Here is a 21,973-nt window from a genome sequence, read left to right as displayed (position 1 = left end):
AATAAAAACAAACACTGCTTTGACTAATGGGAAATCTAAATACTAATGTATTTTGGCATAAACCAAAGTAATTGTTAAACTACAATAACTTTAGATGGTGCTAATTCAATTAATCTTCTGGTGACCTTGAATGTCCGTTCTACAAAAATCCATTACATCACTGAAGAGTTTTTGATGTATACCAAAGTGATGAACTGGTCTATCAACAGTGGCTAAAAATGAAAGAAAAAGAAATCCCACAAAAACTGTTTAATTGATTCCTCAAACATTATTTACACAACTCCAGAAGAACACAAGTGCCAGATGACAAAAATAAAAAGGACAGTTCCTACACAAAAACCACACAGAATATTTAAATAAACAGGAAGTCAGAAGAAGAACAAAATGAATTGTCTATATATGTGTAGTAAATCAAGATGTATACAGGATAGGAACGTGCTTCTCCCATTGAGATTATAAAAAAATCTCTGCTTGTGTCGCTGTGTCGTTTTTTTTATGATGACATTATTGTTTGTTTTCCTATCAGGAATATTCAAGAGCATATAAGGAATAAGGCAGGACTGGTCAGTGCCATGATTGATGCCCTAGTGTTATGTGGCAAGTGCACTTCAGGACCCAATGAGTTTACAACACTCAAGGTTTACATTCTGGTTTGAATGCTTTGTTCTGATACTTTGTATTGCTGGGATCAAGCACCATGAGGTGACTGTAGTTGTGAATTGATATAATATAAATAAGACTGAATTATTGACCGGGAGTGTTCCGGTAAAATGTATTGTTGACCATGATGTCCTCAGTGCAAGTAACACATATCGAATTTTTCTGGATTATTGTACGAGTCTCCATTACAGGAAGTTATCTAAAAGAGCATCGCAGGACATTTCAGTGCTTTTGTTCACTGCAGGGCAGTACTGCATTTAAAGAAAAAATTTGTATTTTGAAGGCATCGGTGGCTAGTCCTATTTGTATTATTATTATTGAGTGGGTATTTTTTGTGCATTGTCACTCCTGATACACTATCCACGTAGTTCAGTGTTACAAGAGAAAACAGCTTTTGTCTGTCACAGATTACAGGTTAAGAAGGCAGATCGCTGACACTGCGTCTGACCCACAGTTTGTAGAGTGGAATTGATCACAGATTATTAACATTTCTCAGCTTGAGGCTAGGCTGTTAGCAACAGTCTCTGTCCTGTATTGCAGCTATATGGTGCTTTACAAGTAACACACATTACATGACCTGCAGCACTATGCAGCCTCTATAGCCATATATCAAAGTTTAAAGGGAGCAGGGCAAGTACAAAACTTCAAGGCAACAAAAAAGACATTCAGAAGTTACGATTTTTTTGTGTGTGTGCTACATTTGGAAAAAAGCAGTAGCGCTGCATCCTTTGCATTTTACAATAATATTAACAAAATAGCACAGCAAACAAGTTGACTAAAGACAATCTGTCGGCTCCGAGGCACGGCTGCTAAATGTAAAGGATTCCTATAAAAAAATCACAAGTGAATGCCGTTTGTAATGTGGATACATGAACAATAAAAATACACTGTTACAGCAGCTGGCTTGCTCAAATAAAGAGACACACAATAAGAAGAGTTTTACATCTGCCACCAGCAGAGGTGGTTGAAAGAGTTTAGATTGCAAGATTAGCTAAAATAACTAAGACTGCAAACGGCCCGACTGTGGACACACATACAGCAGCTGTTATGTTTGTGTTGTTATTATTTTACATGCATGAGCAGTTTAATTTTAAAAAATGTAACTGCGTAAATGACAGATTAAGAATGAATACAGAACACTTTCATTGTTATAGCCTCCTACTGGTTTGCTTGTCTTCTCAGTAACGGATGGGTAAAAAGTTAAAGGTTGACCCAGCATTAAGGGTGGTTAAAGTGTTAAGCCAGTTCATCGAGTCTCTGGAACTGTTGGAGGAATAAAACAATATTCTTCTGAAAAAATATTCCCTCATTATGTATTTTGATAACGTTGTTGGAGACCTGGGGGGAGATCTTGGACTGATAAGTCCATAGTTTATGGATCCCATTGTTTTCATTCTTACCAAGCGATTAAACAGGCAATTTGGATGGGTGTATTTTCATCTTGTAAGAGACTTCAGCCATCAAAGTGAAATGTTTTAAATTTAGAATAGCTCAGAAATTTGAAATTTGAAACAGCAACAAAAAAATCTCCCTGCAGCATAAACCATCCATTTAGGCTTTTCCTTTAATTTGTCACCCTGTATATCTTCTCTGTGTGTCTGTAGATTGCTCAAGCCAGGCTGTGTCAGTGAAAGGCACTATAGAGAAAAAAAAAAAGACTGCTTCACAACTACACACATACTACATCAGAACAAAGTCTAATACATTACTACATGACCTCCATTGAATTTGTCCATGTCAGGTGACCATTCATCCATTTACAGAAACAACACTGGATTAGACTTTACTTCATCGTACTTTAGTAAGTTTACACAATATATTTTTGTTGGCTTGTTTTTGGTATTTCCTAAATTAATATGCCTTGAATGTTAGGCTGTATTTGATTTGTGTCATCTTTTAATGTATTCAACCGACCGAGGAGAAACGGCAGTCACTTAACAGGATTTTAAATCAAGCCCCTTCACCTATCAGAAAACAAGCACACACATTCAGTGACATCGGTGGTCATCTAAACACATTTGACCACGCATCCCAAGAATACTAGTCTTTAAATCCTTTACCACAGCTCCTAACCAGAATCCACAAAATGCTTGCTACTGTGTCCCCCTGTTATCCAGTTAACCTGCATCTGTACTATAGATAATTGAAAAAGAAATGTCTTATCTAAATGATTTAAAATCATACGGGCAGCTCAAAAATGGCAAAATTGTATAAAATTCCAAAGAAACAATTACAAGTTAAACACCTACAACATCGATTTCAGTTACTGTTTTATATTTACATTGAATTAATCGTAGCCATATAAATAAAATTAAAAGGTAGGTATATAATTAATCCATTTTATGGTTATACGTAAATTGAGATTAAATCTCTTTAATGGCCACTCTGAAAAAAATTATAATAATTTGGCTTAAAGTAGAGTGTTTGACCAATTATTTTAATACATTTTTTATAACAATAATGAAAGCCCTAAAGATCACATGATCTTTATCTAGCTCCTTCTTTCCACATTTATGCACACACAAGAATGAACGGATATTATTCACACGCACACTGAGACACATCCACGCAGGCTCGTGCAGAGCAACATACAGACATAGAAATTCAGACTGAAACACGCAGCCCTACTCTGGGGCCTCACAGTAATTTAGCTCTACAGAGGATAGAGCCGAACAGTGAGATTGCCACTTTGCTAGACTGTAGTTGGCCCGGGTGGTAAGGTGATCGTTTCAGGTCTAGGAGGAGTTCAGAAGGTTGCTAAGAACTGTAAATAAAGAAAGGAGGAAAAATAGATTAATGGTTAACACGTTTAAAGTATTACATGTGAATATTTATATCAAAAATGTGTTCTTTGCATTTTCGTTGTGTGTGTGTGTGTGTGTTTTTGTCATACCCTGGGGATCTGACCGAGCCTCTGCTGCATCAGCTTTGTGTGGAGCCTCAGGGTCTGCTTCTAGTCACAAAGATTGACAGTCAGAGAAAAGCGAATAAAACAAACGTGGGAACTCATTGCTCAATTGCAAGGTTGTACTGCCAAGTTGAATTTCGCAAGTATTTAAGCAACAACCTCCAGAGCAGAAAAAATGAAGCCAACGCGCAATTGCCCAAAAAAATTGCAATTCCTTAAGGCTACAATTAAAAGTGAATATATGCTCATAGATCCCCACAAGGCTTATAGTTTGCGTGAAAAAGGACTTTGGCTTTGTGAGCACTACTGTATTACCGCCTGTCTGCTAGGCTTCACTTTCGCTGACTCAAACAACTGAACTGGACCTAAGTTAATCACCAAGTTTGTTCATTTAAGATCAAAATGCAGAACTCCTATACAGCTATACTATTAAAGCTGAGGTTTCAAAATTAAGATTCGCAGTCACTCTGTGACATCATGGTGGATATGCCCATCCTTTGTATACAGTCTATGATTTAGCTTAATAATGTTTCTACTAATTAGCATCAAGTTATTGCGTCCCTTCTCTCAAATATGAGGAAAAGCGTTCATCTTCCTTCAGTGTGAAACTGCTTCACCAGCTATACAGAAGTGTGAGTTTCTAAGGAGCTTGATTTCTTGGGGTAATTGCTTATTATCCAAACCATGAAAATTAGTTTCTTACTTTTTGTGTCACAGTGGAAAACTTATACCTATTCGTGAAGTCTTTTAAATTATTGTTAATGAAGCAGAAACTAGCTGCAATTACCACCTCTGCTCTTTACAGAGGAAAACTGCATGTCTAAATATGTTTAATCAAATTAAAAACACATATTGTCTATTACTCTAAATTAAAAGAGTTACTTTGAATCTGACTACTGGCCTGCACTGCTATAACTGGATGCCCTATTACTCATGTTGACTGCAAATTAAAACTTTGCTGAACTGGCAGTAATAGGATGCAGGATGCAAGGATGGTGTGAGTCGTATGTTACTGACAACAGTTCACGAAAGGGAGCCAAAAGCTGAATTTAAAAGAACTGGTAAACTTGAAAACCCGTGCTTTTAGGACTACAAGTAACAAACACACAGCTTGCCCACTGGGCACAGTTAGGATGAAACTTGATTTATCGGAGATACAGATAAAAGATGAATAATTTTCTTTTGTAGCGTCATTAAAGCTTAACAGATCTGAAGCTCTGATGGGGGTTGGCATTCATTTCAAAGAGCTTGGACATAAGCAGTTCTTCTGTTGCTAATGTGGGCACCAAACTGAACAACAAACACAATTTTGGCATACACTTCATTCATTGTTGATGAGGGTCAAGAAGAATTTCTTGTCTGGTCAAATACCAAACCTTGCGTACAGCAGTTAAGATAGCTACTGTATAAATTGAGTTTTCCCTTTGATTTATTATTATTAATTAGTTTTCCAGCAGCAACAAAAGGATCAGATAATTACCCTGTCTATTTTTGAAGCACAGCTTCTTCTGTTGATAGGTGAAGTATCCAGCGATTGCTCCCACTGCAGACACAACAATCGCACTAAGGATTGCTGCTAAAGAGCTTGAGCTGGCCTCTGTAGCACAACAAACAAACAAACAGACAAATAAAGATAAGTTATACCAGCAGAGAATGTGCAGTCAAGTTCAGCAGTATCCTATGAACATGCCACTGGAACTGTAAACCTATTGGTCTGAGCATTAATGTGATCTGTAAAAATCCATCTATAACAACTGTAACTGTAACATTGAGTGTCAGCACTGGGTGCCATTTTGCAGTTGAAAGAATGAATATCAATTTAGCAAAGAAGCTCACTGACATGACATAATGTGTGAATTATGTGTGTATGTGTGAGACAGACAGGGGGAAGGGAGGGAGAGATGAAGAGCAAGCAACAGTGTGTGTGTGTGTGTGTGTGTGTGTGTGTGTATGTGTGTGTGTGTGTGTGTGTGTGTGTGTGTGTGTGTGTGTGTGTGTAAGCGAGAGAGCGAGGCTGCATCATCTCGTTCCAGAATTTTCTGATTCCTTTTCATTCGTCTGTCATTTAAACTTCCCACAGCATTCACAGTGAGCATTCACAGAAATCTGTCTGCACCTGTAACCCAGTTACTATGACAACACCAAAATGAATAGTTTTCATGCTGTGTGACAGCACACAGCCAAGTATAGGTACTGGCACATACATCACTAAATTGGCTAAATTGTGAGTAAATGTAATTAACTGTGCATCTAAATAATGTTTTTAACAAACAAAAAGGTTTAAGAGACCCTATCAAACTCATTGTAATAGGTGGCTACACTAACACTACATATATCTGGCACATGATTTCATGCTCTTGTGTTTCCAACTTAAAGGCGAGGCTTTTATTGTCTTGTTGTGGCCTGAGTCGACAGTGAGACTTTCAGTGCTACAGGGGTGAAATTGATGTTGAGGCATAAAAGACAAGTTCGAAAAAAAAAAGAATAAAAGAGGACAGGAGATCCAGAGCTCACGGCGAGAAAAGCAAGGGAGTGGCATGAGTCAGAAAAGTGAGACGAATAAAAAGTGGGAATTAGTCAGTTAAATTAAGTGGAATGAAACCGGAGAGTATAGTGAGTCAGAAAAAGGAAGTAAAGGTGGGTGGAAACTGACGTGTATGAGCATGAATGCGCATAAACGCATCACATACAGCTGGCACACAACTGTTTCTTGAACAGAGGCATTGACATGAAATAATACTAAACGACACTGACTATCATCGAAATATGTTTTCCATATCTTCAATAGAGTCGCTCCTGTAATTAAACATTTGGGCACTTGTGAGTTAAACCTTGAATCCATTTGGTAGATTCTACAGCTTTTGCTTCTTTTATAAAATAATTCTTAGATGTTTTTTAAACTTGAAAGGAAGGTTTAAACATGCAAACCTACCAAAGCTACTTGACTACACATAATAATTAAACTCAGATTTGTTGCACAAAGACACAGCTTTTATAGTTTTACCTCCCTTTACCACTACAATGGATTCTAAATTGAACAATCAATAAAGATTGAAATGCTGACTTCAAAGGTTTAAAAAAAGGTTAGCATTAACTGTTTCAGAATTACAGCCTGTTACAGTCAATCAAAGCCACTATACTTGGTTATGAAAACACTTTACAACATCTAGCCAAGTCAAGAACACTCTCAAGGAAGTAGGTGCGCCTTTTTCAAGGTCTACAATCAAGAGATGCCTTCACGAACACAGCATTTACAACAAGGTGTGAACCCCTGGTTATTCTCAAGAACAAGAATGCCAGATTAGCTTTGCTGGAAAACATCTAAAACAGCCTGCAGAGTTCTGACAAACATGGAACAGATTAAATAAAGCTGAACTAGTACTATGAAAGCATGGAGTAAAAGAGAAACAGCTTATGATCCAAAGGCATGTATGGCTACCAAGGGGAACGGATCCACTGGTATTTACTGATGATGTGACTGATGAGATAGCCCGTCACAGTGCAAATAGATAAAAACACAAAGCATACTGCAAAGCTACCCAAGAGTTTCCCAAGGCAAGAAATTTGATAGGGCCAAGTCAGTCACCTGATATCAACCCAGTAGAGCATGATTTTCAGTTACTGAAGACAGAACTAAATGCAGAAAGACCCACAAATAAGCAGCAACTGAGAGTGGCTTCAGTAAAGACCAAGCACAGCATCTCAAGCAATGTGACATTTGGTGATGTCCATGGATTCGGGGCTTTAGGCAGTCACTAACTTCAAAGGATTATCGCCCAAGTAATAAAAACAATCTTTATGAGCCTCTAAAAATGGGGCCTATGTATAAAAATGTTTATAATTCAAAATTAAAAGTCTGATGTAATTTAAAATCCACTGAGCAGTGCATAGAGGCAAAACTCCAAAATTTAACTGTAGTGTTAGAAAGACAATGTAAACAGACTATAATTAAAAGTGACTGAGATGACCCGATCAATAATGGGGTTGTAATCAGGGTGCTGCTGTGGGGCTTGAATTATTTGCTACCAAAACATTCTGGTAATAATCATCACAGTGAAGTCATAGTTGGCCCAGCAGCGATTCACTTCTGAAGTCTGTGTCTTGTGCACAGAAATATTGGTGCTCAGGACGCTGTGAGCCCCAGAAGTCAGTGAATATTTAGCAATGCTACAAATGAGTAATGCTCATGTGTATGTGCAGGTTGGGAACTGAATAGATTTTTGATCAGTGAATATGGAAAGAGATTATGGTGAAAGGTTGAGAGTCTTAGCCAACTAAGTTGCATGCAGGTTTGTGGCACATGTGGATTGTTACTTTAAAACAGGAAAACAGAAGAGAGAACTCACTTTGGGGCTGTTGATCTGCTGTAAAGAAGAGAGAACACACAAAAAGTTAGCAACACAACAACATCACATTCAGTTGTTCATGGTAAACTGTTTGTATCCTTTCATCTGCTCTGAAATGAACATTTAATTCTACTGTTTCACATACTGAAATTCAAGTTATTTCCAATAAAATTCGATGTGACACACCCCTAAAGACCTGCTTCAAACACGAGAGAGAGACATTTCTCTGTGATTCTTGTATCCTGTTTGCATTGACAAAGGCATGCCAGTAATATCCTGTCTTTTTCAGAACCACATTGGGCCTATTTCTGCTGCTGCGGCTACGATCCTATGTACGGTATTTGACTAGGATTTGCACTGTAATATTTTGCTATCATGCGTATTTTTGATCACAAAGACAAACAGAAAAAATAAAATCCTTACCATCGCTCCCTGAGGCACCCAAAGCAGGCACTAAAGAGAGACAGAAAGACAAGAAAGGAGAGAGAAGGTATTATTTAAATGTTCTAATGATGCATGTAAAGCATTGTTGCTGAAATGACAAAGTGGAAAAAAAGAAGACACAAGATTGTATGAAACATCCCTTATGTACAGTTACAAAGATGGCAAAGATATTGATTTTATAGCATCAGAGCGATAAAATATCTCACAGAGAGAGAGCGAGAGAGAGACAAACACTTTCTCTAGCTCTTTTACAACCTGATCTTTGATTTTATCCACACTCAAACAACCCTGTTATCTCCTGCACTGCCTGTCTGTATATGTCTGTGACATCATCCTTGCCCTTTACTTGCTTCGACTTGAAGAAGCTGCTAATAACAGAGTACTAAAGAGGAGTCTTTCGCCCTTCGCAAGTATATAAATGATTATACTACTTTTGAGTTTTCACATTTCAGGAGGGAACTGAGAAGCTGCTTCAGGAAAATCTGCTGTTCCCACATTTCTGTCATATTGCCGCAAGGTTAGTGATTAAGCTTTTGTAAAACAAGTCAGTTCAGCACCTTGTCATGGGAGCAAGGCACTGAACCAACAGCCTTCTTCCAATAGAGAGACAAGAGGAATGAGAAGAATATTTTATGAAAACCAAACTACACTGATTGCTATGCTAACTTTGTACATACAAAGGACATTTTTAGTTTGGATACAACAATAAATTCAACCATTATAGTTATGAATGAATACCAACCATCTTCGTTTTTATTTTCGTCGTTTGACAGAGGTGCTAAAAAAAGAAATGAAATAAAATTAACAAATACCGTGGATCAATAAGGAAATGAAAAATTATTCTCGGAATGGGGATTTCTTATCAGATGTTTATGAATACATATCACAAATCTAACACACTATAACATGGTGTTTCTGTCCCCCTTTCATTGGATTTAAATGAGAGCTGCCAGCGTCTCGAGCTCAGTCACATTTAACTACACAGTAACGGTTAGCATTTGGTTTCACTTAAACGAAATCATGCATAGTTTATACACTTCTTGCTGGTTATGTTGTACAGGAGGTGCTAACAGTATGAACTAATTTTGCACTGAAATGCATTAGTGTTAATATGAATACATTCAGTGGTAGATGTACTATACAGTAGGCTAAACACCCACTAAAATATTGACCACTATTTACAAATAATAAGTACTCTAAGAAGTTTCAAATCCCAATTTAACCCTTGCTCAAGACCTACTGTGAATGTGGTGCATTAGCCCTGTTGTACCAGGCTCTAAAGCTACCAGAGGACCATCTCAAACCCCAGTCTGTGATGCAGTTTTCAAGTGATCAAGTGCTAAAAAATGTTTGGTAGAGGAATAACTTTGTTTTTTTTTTTTTTAAACCTTTATGAAGATGACAACAGTCTTGTCACTAATTTCCCCTGTAATATTTTACATCTTAATGGCTTTAAGACTCTAATTTCACCACTTAAAAATAATAGATAATTAGGTGATGGCAGCTAAGGCAAAAGCCTCAACTGGATATACAAATACAACTATTCATAGTTGATCCCTAAGATCTAGTCGCTGTGGTAAACAGGGCTAATCTCATTGTACTGGTTGTGTTGTTTCATATCTTTATTTATTCTGGACATTTTCGGTTATTGGTTACAAGAATAAACTGAATTTTAATTGTTATGAGCAATTACTAACCACCTAACTCCTGGTGTGTTACCACCCTCTTCTCCACGGGACTTTCCTGGTTTAACCCTGTATATAGTAAAATAGTCAATAAATGGATGAATAAATGAATCAATCAATCAATCAATCAATCAATCAATAAATTAGACAATCAATAAGCCTGTTAGTCAATCAATCTTGCCAATGTGTTTTTAAAAACACTGAAGTAAAAAGCATGTAGCCCTCCATGTCGATGGGGCCATAACAGCTGATCCTTAAGATCTACAGTCACTGTGGTAAACAATGCTACTCTCTTTGCATCGCATAGATTGTACTGATTTGAAATTTTCAGTCAAAACTACACTTTAGGCTAAATCTACATCAGTATCTGTTGGTGCTGTATTGGTCAGGCACTTCTGTGCATCTCCATTTATTTTGATCAATAACAACAATAAACTCAACAGCAATTGTTATGAGCAATTACTGACCATGTGTTTCCTGCTCTGCAATTGACGTCTTCTCAATGTTAAACCCTGGATCTGGTAAATAAACAAATAAATAAATAAATACATACATACATAAACAGAAATACAAAATCAATCACTGTACAGGAATTTTATCTAGATAATGCCAAAACATATTGAAACACATGTAACACACTGTAACACTCTGTTCTCAGTCCTTCATGACCCTCGTGAATGCCCTGCAGAGGTGTTCTCAGTACTGAAATACTGAAACACAGCCAGCTCCAAGGGTGTAACTGTGATCTTGTGAACCAATGTTGACTTAGATTAAGGGATATTGTCTGTCACGAACAAAACCTTACCCTACTATATATTTATTGGGGAAAACCCAAGTGACTTAAACAACATGTGGGACTCAGTGTACAGTGTTAGGCTGGCCAGGGCAGGGTGGGGTGTGATCACCGCATTAATTTATCACTGATAGAAACCTCAGTGACCTATTTTCTAGGGACCTATTCAATCTGTTAATAACATCATGACAACAAATACAATTAAAATACCAAAATAATTTATTGATAGGATGGATGTTAAATAACAAACCTACATTACTCTCATTCTGACCCCCACATCTTTTCTTCTTGTCTGAATAGTTCTTCCAGGGTAATTGGTCCTAATTACTAACTTCCTTTCCCATCTCAGTGCTTGCACTTCTAGGGACAAGCTAAGCTAAAGCACAATGTCTCCGTCTAAAAAAAGGTAAAGCCAAACATAACCTTAGAATAGGACATACTGACATGAGGTCAGCATAACATTTAGTATGAAAGAGCACAAACTCCAGTTTGAGAAAGAGGGTGTTATAAGATCAATAGAAATAAATTAAGGGAGACACTTCTATTTTCATAAACCTTTACTCGGGTCATTTGGCAGGCTCATGACATTCATAATTTGGAAGATAAAATCAGCCAAGCCAAAATCCCACCTCAGAACCTTCCTAAGGGAATTATATTTCCTGATAGAAAGGCACAGATGGATTATTTTGTTCAGAAAACAGGGAGTTGCAGAAAAAATATAGAGTACGTTACACCTCAAAAAAGCATTACAGCATGTACATATTTTTTAATGAGTGACAATGCAAAGGTTCTGTCAGGAGTAATTTTATTAGTCCCAGAATCAAAGAATCTGTCAGTTGAGATCGAATCTCAAATTTAAAATATGTAGCTATGGCCAAGATCTAGAAAGCAAAACTGCAAGAATGAAAGGCATTCTTCAGATCTGTTTGATTTGAAGTGTCTGCTCAGGGACAGGCAGCGCTGCCATATATTCAGAGATTATGGGAAAACCCCAAGATTCAACTGATCATCTTAAGGAAAGCTCTAAAAAATGTTTCTGCTCAAATGATTTTCAAGCCATGCAGATCCTCATCTGTTGTTTCTGTAATTATTTAAAATGCTGTAAATGAACATTTCTGAACATCAGCTTAACTTGCAAGCTTCTGTGCATTTCATATAACTGAATTTAAGGAAAATAAAATGTTTTTAGGTCTTGTTTAGAGGTTATATGATCAAAAGAAGGAGTCATAATGCCAAATAATAACCGACCTGCATTTGCAAAGGGCAAATACAGGTATGTTTATTGTCTGTATGCTATTATTTGTGTATATATGAGGCATATAAAGGTCTCTTTATACTACTTGTTATGACTTGCAGTTCTACTGTCACACAAAATACATGCTTATACTGGAAACAAGGGACAGCACGTGATGTTTTACTAAGAAGTTTGTGTAATATCCCATCATAAAAGACACTCAAGAGATCGCCTCATCTACAGAATACATGTGCTTGGCTCTGTTTACAACTTTTTCTCTGTGGTCTTAGCACTGAAGTTGATATTCATTGTCAAAACTCAGGTGCATTTTCCATATTCATGAATGCATGTACAAGAGTGTGCAAAATATGCACTTGAATATCTTTACTTACTTATAGTGACAGTTTCATCTGTGGTTGTGAAATCATCTGTGGATGACTCTTCATTAGCAGATGGATCAGTTGGTGCCTCCTCATTGGCTTCTAGACCTACTGTTGTTATGATGTCATGAAGTCCACTCTATTAAAAAAATATTATAACACATATGAACCCATAGTACAGGACACATTTACTCACTATCATAGCAACCTATTAATGACATCTGTAAAATACAAACCTTAATAGGTGTGAATAAGAAGTTTTACTTTTTAAAAAATGGTATTAACCTCATCTTGAGCAGGTGTTGTATTCGCATTTGTGGAAGGTTGCTCCTCCTCATTAACTGCTGTTTGTGTAGCTTCTGGAGTGTCATCCTCAGAATCAGCAGCTGGCCATGGATAGAAGTGAAACAGAAGTAGCGAAGCATTAGTTCACTGATTTTTCCTTTTATAGCCCAATTACCACATTCCGTGGCATGGGCTTTTAGGGCTTGTTTTGCTGCACAGTTAAAAACAATACAAGAAAGACATGTAAGAAACATTTTACATTACAAAAGCCATTCCTTCAAAGTTACATCATTTTTTTAATGTAATAGTGCAAAAGTTGAACCTGCTTTTTGCTGCAATGAAGAATGAAGATTTTTATTTTTAATAAACTGCAGCTTTGCTGTGAGATATTAACTACCTGAAACATTTTACAGCAAGAGAGGGAAAAAAAAGAATAAAAACAACAGTGTAGTATGAATGCCAAGTATTAAAAAGTGAGGAAACTGACAGCAGTTTATTTATCTAACAAAAAAGAGAAACAAAACAAAACAACAAAAAGCACCACGTTTCATTATTGCTTTAAATGTGCATATATGTAATTCTATTAATCACCTTGTGTGGTTGTAGGTGCGTCAGAAATAACTGGTTCTGTTTCTCCAGTCGTAGGACTCGCTGATTGACCCTCCTCCCCTGCAGGAGCATCTGTAGCCACTGGCTCTGTGCTTACATCTGCAGCATTTGCTTCATGGATTAATTCAGCCTCAGGGTCAGCAGTGGGCTCAGACTGCAATACTTCCTGTTTGGCACAACATTTTATTTAAATAAGCAACGGTCTATGTAACACTAGGTGAGATTTTCAAACGGCTGACAGGGACCCAGGACTGAACAGTTCAAACAAAATATCTCAACTTCTCACCTCAGTTGCAGTGACCACCTCTCCAAGGTTATGCTGGTCGATGACCTCTACATCTGCTTTAGATGTGGGAGTTTCAATAGATGGCTCTACTGTTGGGATTATATCATCTGCACAAAGTTAAGTGAAAGACGCAAGTCAGAGAATAATACAGTGTGGGATTACATACTGACAATCAGTTTGAAACAGATGGGAAAAAAAGCCAATTCATGGTGCCACAGCTGGCAGAACCTGTGCAACAAGCTTTTTTAATCAAACAAAAAAGGCAGGCATGGCGACTCAAAGTCCACCTCAGTGTCTCAAAGAATATTTTTCCATGCTTTTAAACCCATAGAACTTCCCGATGATACCATTCCCTATTTTGTACCTTTTCTATTTGAAAACCAATATTGCATTGGTTCCTAATATAATAATATATATAATAAAGTTTCTACTAAAATTTTGGCATGATTTGTGTAACCGCTGATTATTAAAAAGCAGCACGCCTTAATCGCCTTCCATCTGTTGTTCCTCTAAGTCATTAAAGTCATCTGAGTGGTGTTTAAGATGACACATACATAAACTTAGAACCGCACCCTGGCCTGATTGGTGCCTGATGCTACCGATCCAGCCAAAAACAAACAAAAAAAACTGCTTGACATACACATCGATCACTTGTGACCTGCTTCCACATCAAATGCAGTCTTAACCTCAGCACTGGCATTGCAACTCTGTGCTAATGAGAAAATGACAGAGATGTGCTCTTTGTCAGTCTGTGTGTGACAAGCAATGTGTGCGTGTACGCCTGTGACATTCCCCCGTCGCATGTGACAAGCTCAAGCAGTAAAGTGAGCTCTGGCTTGATTGTTCTTTGCTTGCTGACGTCAGCAGCACCCTGATGCTGGTTTATCTGAGCAGATCTTCTTTCACAAAACACCCAATATTAAGGCAGGACTGATTAAAAAAATCTAATCAAATACCTCTACCACTTTTTTAAGAGCTATTCATTGCAGGGTGGATTTTCAATAAAGAATCACAGGGCTTGCCAAGTGAGATTGTATCAGAATCAGCGAAGCCTGGAGGGAGAGCAGCAACACATCTAAAGTATTTCCATCGGGGTGAAAATCTTTTAGTGGTAACAAGTACTGGCTACACCCTGAATCCGTTCATCCACACAAACATACATCCATATTGCAGGAAAAAAAAATCACACACACAAACAAAAGCAAGTGCACACACACTGCAGCATGAATATTTGACATGCAAACTCTCATGGACCACTGCATGGCTCCTGAAACCATCATAGAAAAAAATCTCTTTGTTCCACTGAATATCACTACACCAGTTTAACAAACATTAATCAGTTTCCATAAAGAGTCATACATTGTGCGCATGGATATGTGTGGTATGTATCAATTTCACTATCTTAATCAGTTCTTTGGAAATTACTGTCTTCATCAGATGTGCTGTAGCATGCCACTTCAGGCTAATGGGGTGGAACAAAGTTAAGATTGAAGTTGATGAGTCTCGCCAGAACACCTATGATGAGGCACGGAAAAAACACTACATTCATCAAACTGTTCCTCAGACAGCTGTCAGTAACCTTCTGCCACAATCTTATTAATAATCTCTCAAACCATTAACTCTAATAATGAGTCTCTATTTGTGTGAGAACGCAGTGTATGAGACATGAGGATATAATATAATTCCCCCAGTTCTTGTGCATGTGTGTTTGTGTTTATGAGTGTGTGTGTAGAGGCTACCCCTCTATGCAAACTCCTTTTTCATAGAACATTCTGTTCCCATCTATTAGTTTGCCACTTCCTCGTTTAACTACCTCTCCCATAAGCATTGCCCAGTCCAGCAACACTTACATGCATACATACAAACTCATGTAATGTTCCCTCCTCCCCTCCTGTCCCCTATCATACAAACAGCTACATGTTCACACACGTGTGAAGTTCATGTGCACACATGTTCCCATTCACCCTCGCTCTCTGAGTAAGGGGAGCCCTGTTTTGTGTTAGCACAGCAGTGAAGCCAACTGTTGCACATCCCAAGCGCTCTCACTCCTTGCCTTCCCTATCGCCCCTTCCATTTCACCAAGTCTCGACTCTCTCTCTCTTTCATTGCCGCTACTTTCCCTTGAGGCTGATGAGTCATCTGTGTCTCTGACATGGCCGCACGCTATTGTGTGGCGCAAAACAACTGTGCTAAACTGCAAAAATATCCCCTGAGAAAGAAGCTCCTAAGTTAAACCAGTTCACCCATGTGGGAACGTATCTTACTATCAATTAGACTGGCGGAAAAATCTCTCTAACAGCACCTAGAAGCTCATTAATTAACAAAAATTAAAGTGTAATAAAGAGAACTTGTCTTGTTGGGTTTATGCCGTCGCTGTGAGTCGCTGGAAATGAATGCCGCCACTATTAATTTTATTATTATTATTGATTAGACTGCTGATTGATTTTTTTCAAATACTGACTAATTTAATTGGGTAACAGAATGAAAGCAGATGTGGGAAATGTGGGAAATGCCTGATATAATTTCATACAGCCCGAGTGACATGATCAAATGTCTTGTTTTGAATATCTGTGCAGCTACAAATGGGAAGTATTCAACATTTTAGATATAAGTGAATTATTACTTAATCATTCAACTGCCAACTACATTTATATCAAATAATATACTGGCAATGAGCAGGCAGTTAACTGATTATTTCTAGCTGCTCTCCTGAAAATGACGACTCTTGGAAAAGACATATTTCTGCCTATAACTCCTGGCAACTTCTAGCTCCGTGAGAGAAATTTTATAAGCATCTTTCCACACAGCTCATTTTGAGTCCATCTTCACCTTTCCGTGTTACATAACCGGCAGTTTGCTTTACTACTTTTTTATATGACATGTATCTAGAAAGAAGAGTGATTGATAACAGCCATCTGGATCTATGCCAAAATGTAAGAGTTCATCCTGAAGTATGCTGTACCTCGCCTATACAGTATAATTCAACCAAGATGAAATTGTAATATAGCACTTAGGATAGCAAACTGATATGGGCATCAGCTTTGTCATGGTGGCACTCTGGCATAAATCAACATGCTTTTAAAAAAAAAAGAGAGACAGAACTGTCATGACAAGGAACCAGGAAAAGTGGTTCTTGGGAAATAAGGTACGAACTTTAATTAAAAGGAAATTCCACTTAAATATATGTGATTGCAAAGCATGCCACAAAGAGGTGTGGTTCTTATGAACAATTAATATACTGTGTTAAATAATGATGTTTCTGTAGTTTACAGCATTTTAACTAGTTTCAATGTTTTCAGTGATATAGTGTTTGTGGGACGGTACAAAGAACCGGCCCACATTTAAACAGGTTTAAGACCTGAATTTTATAAAGCATTAAGGAGCAGAAGTTTGGGTATGATACAGTAATTTTCACGGGTTGTATCTGCGACTCATTGGTGAGTTTTTTGCAGTAGTGCAGATCATAGCCGCTGGCCTCGGTTATTACAAATTAATTTTCTATGCCAGCTTTTTTAAACAGGCAGCACATTTTTTGTCATATCATATTCATATTATAATTTGCATGTGCTATGGACATTAGTGAAGTGCCTTGATAGTGTTGTCGTTATACTACATGTGAAAATGTTCACGTGCTCGTTCGGGATCAATAAAGAAAAACACAAATCCTTGGGAGGGTTGTGTCAGGAAAGGGGACTAGTATAAACATTTGCCACATCAAAGATAGCAATCTATATACTGTGAAAAGCCCCTTGTAAAGAAATGACTAATAAACTTATCTTATGTTATCTTATCTTATCGTAGAAAGATAAATAACATGGACAGTTGGGAATTATACTAGTATGTGGATATGTCCAGTGATGGAACTCCTTATCTTGGCATTTTATATTACGCCCTAGCAAGCCTGACAATAAAAAGCTGAATTTGTTTTAATTCCTATTACGTTCTCTTTTTGTTTGTTTTGGAAACTGAAGAAGAGTAAAGGTGTTTTTTTAATGGAGTTTTAGCTATGTAACAGACAGGACTGTGCATTACATAAATTGGAATCTGAAACATGTTACCAGCACCATGAAGTAAAAAAGGACATTACTCTCGAGCTTTTCTGGTTCCTACCATGAGATTTTGTGCGATTTCCTGTGTGTAGCTGAATGAGTAATAATGCGTGTGCATGCCCTGCCTTGTAAAAATACACATGAACTCATTTGTGCATGTGTGCCACGTGACACAGGTGTGGTTCTATTGTGTTTCTATGGGATAGAAAGTGCTGTGTTTACCCCAATCATGTGTCTTAACAATGCCCCCATAGAGATAATGCATGTGTGGAGTGTTTGTGTGCATGGGTGTGGGTTTCCCTTATCCACCGAAAGAATGATTTATGTGTTAGCAGTTGAAGGTGTAAACACAGACAAGTCTGCACACACACACACACACACACACACACACACACACACACACACACACACCTGGCTCACATCACAGCTCTTTTTTCTTTTATTTGTTTCTAAGGCAAACACATGTTCTCTAGTTGAATTGTGCACACCGATAAATAAAGCACACCCATACTCCCACATGTTCTGTACATTAAACTTCTACCCCTCTCCCACCTACACATACGCACACAGATGTTAAGGGCCCTCGGGAAGTGTAAGGCGCTGAGACTAGTTCTGTAGATGGGTGTTGTCTACAGCTGGTGCTGGATCTAGTTACTGACACTCCCTATCATTCAACTCTATAAATCGCACTGTAACTGATGTGCACATATACAGCTGAGCTAGCGCCCCATCTTTTTTGGTGTGACTAAGAATTGGTGTGCACACATATGCAAGTCAGCAAACACACCCATTGAGATTTTCTGTGATTAAGTAGTCCAACATCTACTGAGTTTAAAATCACATTAAACTTCTGCAATTATTGACAATGTGTGTGGAAAGAGAAGGGGAAAAAGCACTCTCTTTCTCTGTCTGTCTGTTTATATGTGTGTGTGTGTGTGTGTGTGTGTGTGAGAGAGAGAGAGAGAGAGAGTGTGCGTGTGTGTGAAGGTAGTTCCTCTCTGATGGTTTATCTGGTGATAACCGGTAGAGTGAGATTTTGCCAGATTGCATCCATGCGCACCAACGTCCAACTGAATTTTTTTGCATAAGGATAATAAAACTAATTTGTCTCACTTTTTCCATGCTTGTGTATCCTTGTTTTCCCTCTCAATCAGCTACATTGTTCCTTTATCTTTTGCCAACAGCCATCCACTTTTCTCTTTAGTTTTTCCTCACTTTATGTGTTTTTCTCAATGCAGCTTTCTATTCCTGCGAGTTTTACTGCACATTTAAACAATCTGGAATCACTGCATGTGCCGCAGGGAAGGGCAGAGGCCCATGGGCCAGCTGAAGGAGAAGGGAAAGGAAGAGGAGAGAGAAAACACGAAGAATGAGAGATGCAGAGAGGAAAAGAATAGATGTGGCTCAATAACACATTGAAACAGAAAGAGGGAAACGGGAATCAATTATAATTATTTATGTAACAACAATGGAACCACCACACCCCTATGGACCTAAACTCCAGTCCAAAAAGAAATGGCCACATGACAAGACACACCTTTTTTTAATGATGATGTCTGGGAAACAAAGCTGGAACCCCAATATAGTAATAAAGATGGAGGGCTTTTCATTCGCTTAGCCAGAACTGATAATAACAATAATAACATAGATTTTTTTTTAATCAGCTAAAGGTTAATTGAATTGAAACGTGACAGGGATTCAGGCAGACTGGCAAATGACACAGTGGTAATTGTGCTCACACAAGCAAAGGCAAGAGGAGAGAAAAAGACAGAAAAGGAGAAAGACAGGTGAGAGCCAGAGGGGAGTAAAGGTGGGGGGAGAAATGGAGGCAGTGAAATAATGACCAGCACAGTCAGTTAGTCAGACATACAGACAGACAGACGAGGGGAGAGACAGACATAGATAGATAAATAGATAGACAGATAGATAGATGCACAGATAAAAAGATAGATAGAAGCCACCATGCACACTAACACATGAAATGTTCTGCTGAAGAATGCGCTGAATTAACTGGAAACAAATTATTACCTTGTGCCTTGGCGTGCGTAGCCAGCAGGCTTCCTAATAGCAGAATCCACAGGTATGACATCATGGGAACACGGCGAGGCTGCGAATAAAATCGGGGTTCAATCTCCCTTTTCTCGCCCTTCAACAATGACAATTAACTGGCGTGGAGGTTTCAGGTAGATCTGGAGGGCGTGCTCGCGTGTGTGCCGGTGCGTTCTTGCGCGTAGGATCAATCCAAGGTGCTGAGATGCTCAGGCTCAGTGCGCGCCGCCGCGGATCCGTCGTCCCCTTTGTCTGGATTGGGAGAGAAGGTTCGGTTTTTATTGGTAGGCGGTCTCTTCTCTCAAATGAAGGGAGGCGGACTGACTGCTAGGTACGTTGCTGTGCTGGCATTCACATGACTTTCCGCACTAATTAGTGGGCTTTTTGTCTGTATCTCTCTGTTAAGTATTGCGAGTATTTCGGGTGCATACTCTTCGTTATCAAGCCCGATTAGTGCCGATTAGGACTTGTGTCATTGATGATAGCAGCCGCCATGCACTATTTTAACTCGAAAGTGCCACTAATGAGTATAATCGTGTCATTCATTAAGTATTTCCCAAATTTTGATAAAGGGTCCAGCAAGACCTCGAAAGGATCTATCTCTTATGTGCTGAGGTCATAGCTGTGGGGATGGTACTATGAGTTGGGTAGGGTAGTATCATCAGCAGTTAGATAAGAGCTGTATAAATTATATATGTTGTAAAATGTACTTTGGTTACCATGTTACCTAATATGACGATTGCCTTTAAAATAAAGTAAAAAACAAAAACATACAGAACGGCTGCGAGATGAAAGCCAGATTTATACAGAAAACATTAATAAACCTGTAACCATCCAGACAGCAAAGACAACACTGCACCTGCGCCTCACTCTTTATCACAACTGTGTCATAACCCGGCTCATAGGAAATGACAATCAAGAGGGATCAAACACTCATTTCCTTTCAAAACCAGTGGTAACCAGATAACAAGCACGCCATGATTTACCCACAGAATAGTAACAGTCAATAGCAGCTCTGAGCTGGCTCTTATGAAAGCCACATAAATATCTTGTCGATCCGGCCATGCTCAATTTACAGGCCAAGGAAACGCATCGGATCCAACTAACACTTAATAACAGGTGATGTTTGGTTAATTTATGGTGGCAGAGCACGGAAGGCCTCAAATATTCTCAATAATTTCAAATATTACCCAAACCCCAAAAGTATGTTTCCAGCTACTTTTCATCATGTCTAGTTTCTAGGTTGGTTTTCTGCTCCCTTGAAGCAAAGAAATAGCCAACCTCCTTGGGCTGTCTTCATGAGTACTGTAGGAGCAGCATGCTGATTCTAACGATGTTTCATGGGAAATTCAGTTTTGCATAGCCATTTTCATGTGCAGTCACTAATCTGTGGTCAGGGACACAACTTAACCTATGCAAGATACACACACCATACACTACTAAAACTTGCTTAAACTAATAGAATTTAAATGGAATGTAAATAAAAATCACAGAGAACCCAGGATGTGCTGCAGGATCCTCAGTACCCCTGCTTCCCATGGCCTTGGCTGAGACACCTAAAGGGATTTTTTTGTCTGTTTTGTTTTCTTACAGCAGCTTATCCCTTCATGACTTAATGATTTCCACATAAGTTTAATCATGATTTCGATTGTGTATTCTACATTTATAAACTTATGCCAAGATTTAAGATTAAGTCTGTAATTTGCTTCAATTTATTAAAAATATCATTTTCTGAAGAGGACAGAAAATCACTGATGTAAGCCTTAGGTCTGATTTTGATGTTAAATTAATGTTAGGTTTCCATTTGAGAAAACCACACATGACCTCATGCACACCAACCAACCGACCAGAAGGTGGATCCGAAAGGGGAACATTTTCCTTTCCTCACCATTTTTAAAAAAAAACAACCCTTTCCTCTCTGCCAAAGTGAAATGCGTGTGCTTTTATTAATCCACAGGTGGCGCCATTAATTCAAATCTTAATTAACTCCAAATGTTCAGGGCTGTGTTCAGATATAAAAACACAGAAGACAACATGCCACCATCTAGGGCAGTTTGTTGACATTTTTAATGAATTTTACACTACATTTTGTGTGCTGTGTAGTACATTTGCATGTATTTGACCCATGTACCCACTGAAGACAATAATATGAGTAATTTGAGAAAGTATAAACACTGACACATTTTCACTTTCCTCCCACCAGGTGTCATGGAAAAATTAAAAATTAAAAAAAAACCTGAGGGGA

At 38.2% G+C, this 21,973-nt stretch overlaps 1 protein-coding gene across 9 annotated transcripts; it reads right to left on the bottom strand.

The window, feature by feature from the left end:
- Window positions 1-234: 234 nt before the first annotated feature.
- Window positions 235-20,003, bottom strand: LOC146370500 (uncharacterized). Of its 9 annotated transcripts, none has more exons than XM_084907669.1 (13): window positions 19,708-20,003; window positions 13,631-13,737; window positions 13,327-13,510; window positions 12,736-12,836; window positions 12,463-12,589; window positions 10,511-10,561; window positions 10,056-10,112; window positions 9,101-9,136; window positions 8,338-8,367; window positions 7,915-7,932; window positions 5,049-5,165; window positions 3,554-3,610; window positions 235-3,424 (listed from the first exon to the last, which is right to left on the bottom strand). In XM_084907669.1, exons 1-13 carry the CDS (start codon window positions 19,769-19,771, stop codon window positions 3,396-3,398), a joined length of 978 nt encoding a protein of 325 aa, XP_084763795.1. In that variant the 5' UTR covers window positions 19,772-20,003; the 3' UTR covers window positions 235-3,395. The 9 variants fall into 9 exon arrangements, with proteins under 9 accessions (XP_084763795.1, XP_084763796.1, XP_084763794.1 ...); XM_084907670.1 differs by having other exon boundaries at window positions 3,554-3,613; window positions 7,915-7,929; window positions 19,708-20,002; XM_084907668.1 differs by having other exon boundaries at window positions 3,554-3,613; window positions 10,059-10,112; window positions 19,708-20,001.
- Between the last annotated feature and the right edge of the window lie 1,970 nt (window positions 20,004-21,973).

The sequence above is a fragment of the Perissodus microlepis genome, chromosome 16 (genome assembly GCF_051167445.1).
Source record: "Perissodus microlepis isolate ML-2025 ecotype Zambia chromosome 16, ASM5116744v1, whole genome shotgun sequence".
Taxonomy (NCBI): Eukaryota; Metazoa; Chordata; class Actinopteri; order Cichliformes; family Cichlidae; genus Perissodus; species Perissodus microlepis.
Note: the sequence above shows the minus strand (reverse complement) of the source record. Positions and strands in the feature narration are given on the sequence as shown.

Bases quoted from the DNA above. Each gene is read 5' to 3' on its own strand.
- LOC146370500 (XM_084907667.1), bottom strand. From the start codon at position 19,771: ATGATGTCATACCTGTGGATTCTGCTATTAGGAAGCCTGCTGGCTACG. The intron at 13,738-19,707 runs GTAATAATTTGT...AACTTTGTGCAG, and splicing joins TACGCACGCCAAGGCACAAG to ATGATATAATCCCAACAGTA. The intron at 10,113-10,510 runs GTCAGTAATTGC...TACTATATACAG, and splicing joins TGCAGAGCAGGAAACACATG to GGTTAAACCAGGAAAGTCCC.